The sequence below is a fragment of the Penaeus japonicus genome, unplaced genomic scaffold (genome assembly GCF_977035675.1).
Source record: "Penaeus japonicus unplaced genomic scaffold, GWHDUDI00000001_assembly GWHDUDI00000018, whole genome shotgun sequence".
Taxonomy (NCBI): domain Eukaryota; kingdom Metazoa; phylum Arthropoda; class Malacostraca; order Decapoda; family Penaeidae; genus Penaeus; species Penaeus japonicus.
In genome coordinates this window covers 22,755,731-22,760,730 of record NW_028234420.1, presented here as the reverse complement: position 1 = coordinate 22,760,730, position 5,000 = coordinate 22,755,731, and the positions used below count along the sequence as shown (strand labels likewise).

Genomic DNA, 5,000 nt, shown 5'->3' with positions numbered 1-5,000 from the left:
TTTACATATTTCAATTAATGAATTTGTATAATTTGCAAACACAAATCTTTGACTATTTACATAACCAAAAATCATAGCAAAAATAAATGATATACACTCTAAATGCCTTTTCTAGGCACACTCACACTCATCATTGAGCAAGGAGTGAAAATGCCATGAACATCAACCCTATAAGTGATGTAGCAGGACCGAACCCATTTCTTGTAAGTCCCTTACCAAGTCCCATGTAGACTGACACTGAGATCTCTTTCATTGGTTTTAGACTTGGCATTCAAGCCTATTAGACTGTACCACTGTGAAGTGCCATCCATCAGCCTACATGAGCAGTAAATGGAGGAGTTGCAGGTGCAAAAATAGTGACTGCCTCAGGCCTTGGCTTGATTTTCATTGGGCGTACTTCAAAAGTCTCACTGTCAATGTTAAGTTCTCGATCTTCTCCCTGATATTGTAGGAAGAGAGAGAGAAAAAAATATTACAAAAGTATGTCCAAACACTTTCTAAAGATTTAAAAATTTTGTAATGCACAAGATCAGGATATCAGAAAAAGGTCAGTCAGTTAATTTTGTTTATTATAGGAAATATGTAGAATAATTAAAAAATAAATAAAAATCTATACAAATCACAAATGTTCATATCAACAAAGTTTCTTTATATTTTTGGTCTGATTAACAGATGTGATGTATAATTTACAAAATACTATATTTAGTTCATTAATTCAGTTAAAATTACTTGAACATAAATCTAATTAATTTAATATTATGAAAGGGTAAGGATAAAACTAAAAAATACAATATATGTCTCTGCATGTTGTCAACTGACACATGTAAAATGTAGAAGGATTTGAAATTAAGGTCAGAGCTTTAAAGACATGGAAGTCAAGAATTCAATCTGGTCAGGAAGGAAGTCTTGCAACCTTAACCCATTCACGCCGGGGCCATTCCGGCTTTGCACGGTCGCTATACCGAGGTTTTCGAACGCATCATCCGAACGCTTCGAGATTCTCGGGCGCACGGGCCGCGAGCCTGGGCTGCCCGCTCGCTCACCCCGAGCGCCGGCCTTGGCCAGATATCTCGTCGGCGGCGTTGGACGTCGAAAACCACGAAACGTTCAGCACGTCATCCGGCGTGAAGAGTGGTTAACCATTCGGCCGGGGCCATTTCGCTTTATGCACGGTCGCTTACGCGGTATGAACGCATCATGACGTTGAGATTCGCATTCTCGGCGAGGGCCGCCTGGGCTGCCCGCTCGCGCACCCGAGCGGCGGCCTAAAAAAAAATCTCGTCGGCGGCGAGGGACGCGAAAAAAAAAAAAAAGTCAGCAAATCGGCGGCGTGAGTGGGTTAAAAACTAAATATACTTCAAAATGTTCCTAATCTAGTTTAATCTGGACTCTGTATCTTTTTTCAGTAATTAAAATCATACAAAACTGGACACATGTTTATATATCATACCTTCTTTGTTTTTGTGCTCCCTGTTGGTGTTAGAGTTATTTCTCCAACAATGGATTCCGATTCATATGACTTTGATTTATTCCATTCTCTACTCCAGCCCTCTTGGATAAATGCAAAGGACCCCACATGGGTAGGACCTGTAAAAAAGAATGACAAGTTATGAAAAAGTCCACAATATAGATACATGCATTTATTTTTATCAATTACATATACTCGAGCTCATAATATAGAGAATATAACAGTTTCTTGAAAAAAGTGAAAACAAATGAAACCAATTACCTTTTTTCAGTGCGAGAGCATAATTTGGAATTTCCAATGATTCTGGAGTATTCTTTGTTACAACCGATAGATCACAAATATCGCTGACAGTTGTTTTTTTGACAGCCCCACATTCTTCATTTATTATGCTATTGTAGTCTATTTTCTTTTCTGAAAAGGTAATGATAATGAATAAATGCATATGCAAACAGAGATTAGACAGAGCAATGAAAATGTTAACAAAAACAGTAAGAAATTTAAAAATAACTACAGAACAATGACCATGCCCACATTCTTCCCCTTTGCTAGAAATATGAGAAGCTGCATTTATGTAGTTTGCAACTTTTTTCTTTGGCTCTGGCCCCCTATTAATCTAGTATTAACCCATTGCAGACAGGTATCGTGATATACACGACGCAGGATCTCTGGCCTGATGACAGGTGTCATGAAGTAAATGATGATCAAGGATTTTGGATCATTATGTTATTTTATTGTGCTGTGTGTAAGGTGTGTGATGATGACAATTGCAGTCATAATATTAACCCATTGCAGACGGGGGATAGATTCCCTTGCCCAGTTTCCAGGATGGGTTTTATTTCAGAGCAAGGCAACTATACACAACATACTTTGACTTTTCCCACTCTCTTTCATTCACTCATTGTAAAACTTGAGCTGTTTTTGTGTTTTATTTTTTGTGATTGATTGAGTTTAGAGACATAAGTACCATATGACAGGATCTATCAATGCTGCTGTTGACTAAATTTCTAGTATATGATCCATATTAGCTCATTATTCTCTTTATTCTCAGTGTGATAGAAGTTTTGCTGTTTCATTTGAGGCAAAGAGCAACTTTATTTTTTCATATTTGTATGCTGTCATGAACGAATATGAAACATATAACCATCTACAATGAAGATAACATGAAGAGGTAGGGAAGAGGAAGGAAACCTATGCTTATGACTGTGAGTGCCACAGTAAAAGGCATCCCTATTGGCACAGGAGCACATTTTAGACACTAGGTATAGTTTGAGTCGCCATTCTTCTCCTTGTTCTGCCTGCACATCCTTCATCAGCAGTACTTTAGAGCGAGAGGTTGGTAACTTGCCATGTGCCACAGCTCTTTAACCCATTCACGCCGGGGCCGTTCCGGCTTTGCGCAGTCGAAATAGCGGGGTTCTCGAATGCATAAGCCTAACGCCTCCAGATTCTCAGAGGCACAAGCCGTGATCCTAGGCTGCCCACTCGCTCTACCCGAGCGCGGCTTCCCCTCATAGCTCGTCCCGGGCGTCTGACGCGAAAACCACAATACATGCTATCACATCAACAGGCTCCAATGGGATAAAGATAGCGCTTGCTAGAGACCGTGGATGGGTGCCATTCAAGGCTCTCTCTCCTACTAGTGCTAGAATAAAGGGTGCCATCTAGGTCTTGGACGTTAAGTTAGCTTAATATTACGGTACTTATAGTCCTTATCACTGCAATTGTCATCCTCACTCACTCCTTACTCATAGCACAACAAAACAGCAGTTATCCAAAATCTCCGCGCCCATTGTCAAGCCAAAGCTCCTGAGTCATGTACATCATGACACCTGTCTGCAATGGGTTAAGCAAACCTAACATCCAAAACCTAGATGGCACCACTTTCCTCTATCACTAACAGGAGAGAAAGTCTTGATGACACCCATCCAGTCTCTAGCAAGCACTATCTTTCTAGAACAATGGTACACAGCAAGATGCCGACCTCTTGCTCTAAAGTACCGCTGATCAAGGATGTGACGGCAGAATGAGAAGAGGAAGGTGACTCAAACCATGCTCAGTGTCTACAGTTTACCCGTGACAGTAAGGATGCCTTTTATTGTGGCATTCACAGACATAACCACAGGTTTCCTTCCTCTTCCCTACCTCTCCATGTTATTTTTGTTGTATATGGTCATGTGTTCCTTATTATACATAACAGTATAAAAATGTGAAAAAATAATGTTGCTTTTTGCCCTCCCATAAAACAGCAAACAGCACTGAGTATAAAGAAAATAATGAGCTGATATGATACTACAATTTTAGTCAACTGCAGCATTGTTAGAGCCTGTGATATGGCACACATAAGCCTTTAAATACAATAAAACACACAAAAATTAAATCACAAAACTGGCTCTAGTTTAACAATGAGTGACTGAAAGAGAGTGGGAAAAGTCAAGGGTATGTTGCGTGAAGCTGCCTCGCTCTGAAATAAAACCAATCCTGGAGACTGGGCAAGCAAATCTATTACCCATCTGTAATGACTTCATACAATAATTCATTTTAGAACAAATCTTACACAATGCCTAATAAACAATCCAAATTCAATTTGAGTGATCATGTAGTACTGCAGAAGTTTTACAAATCTCGTTTCTATATATTTGTAAGTAAGGCTACTATTCAAGCTGTTATTCATGTTTGCTGATTAACCCGTTAACGACAGGTGACATGTATTTTCATCATACATGATGCAAGATCTCTGGCCTGACAACGGGCGTCATAATGTTCAGGGATTTCGGATCACTGTGTTATTTTATTGTACTATGAGTAATGTGTGAATGATGTTGACAGTTGCAGTCATAATTACTATACTTGCCATAATATTAAGCAAAATGGGTTTCACCTAACATCCAAAACCTAGATGGCACCACTTTCTTCTAGTGCCATCAGGAGAGAGAGCAGTGAATGGCACCCATCTACAGTCTCTAGAAAGCACTATCTCTATAGAGCGATGGCACATAGCAAGTTGCCGACCTCTTGCTCTAAAGTACCTCAGATGAAAGATGTAAAGGCAGAACGAGAGGAGAAAGGTGACTCAAACCATGCCCAATGTCTGCAATGTGCCCCAGTAGGGATGCCTTTTACTGTGGCACTCAAAGTCATAAGTTTCCTTCATCTTCCCTACCTCTTCATGTTATCTTCATTTTGGACTGTTATATGTTTCATACTCGGTTCATGACTGCACACAAATATGAAAAAAAAAGTTGTCCTTTGTTCCCCCCTAAAATAGGAATACTTCAATCACACTGAGTATAAAGAAAAAAAGAGCTTCTATGGACTCTGAACTACAATTTTAGTCAACTGCAGAATTGATAGTCAGTGATATGACAGATATGACACAAAAAAACAAAACACAAAAATGGTTCTAGCTCTACGATGAGTGACTAAAAGAGAGTGGGAAAAGTCAAGGTATGTTGCGTGAAGCTGCCTCGCTATGAAATAAAACCCATCCTGGGTAAGCAAATCTATCCCCGTTGTTGATGGGTTAACCCATATG

The 5,000-nt window shown here is 39.6% G+C and overlaps 1 protein-coding gene across 1 annotated transcript in view; it reads right to left on the bottom strand.

The window, feature by feature from the left end:
* Positions 1-5,000, bottom strand: part of Mulk (acylglycerol kinase-like protein Mulk) — a 20,975-nt gene that overhangs the window by 154 nt on the left and 15,821 nt on the right. Inside the window, exons 7-9 of the mRNA XM_043001583.2 lie at positions 1,730-1,879; positions 1,451-1,587; positions 1-439 (exon numbers count right to left, since the gene is read on the bottom strand). The exon at positions 1-439 is cut by the window's left edge and continues 154 nt beyond it. Of these exons, the coding sequence (XP_042857517.2) occupies positions 311-439; positions 1,451-1,587; positions 1,730-1,879 (416 nt within the window). The 3' untranslated portion in view covers positions 1-310. The remainder of the gene's footprint in view (positions 440-1,450; positions 1,588-1,729; positions 1,880-5,000) is intronic.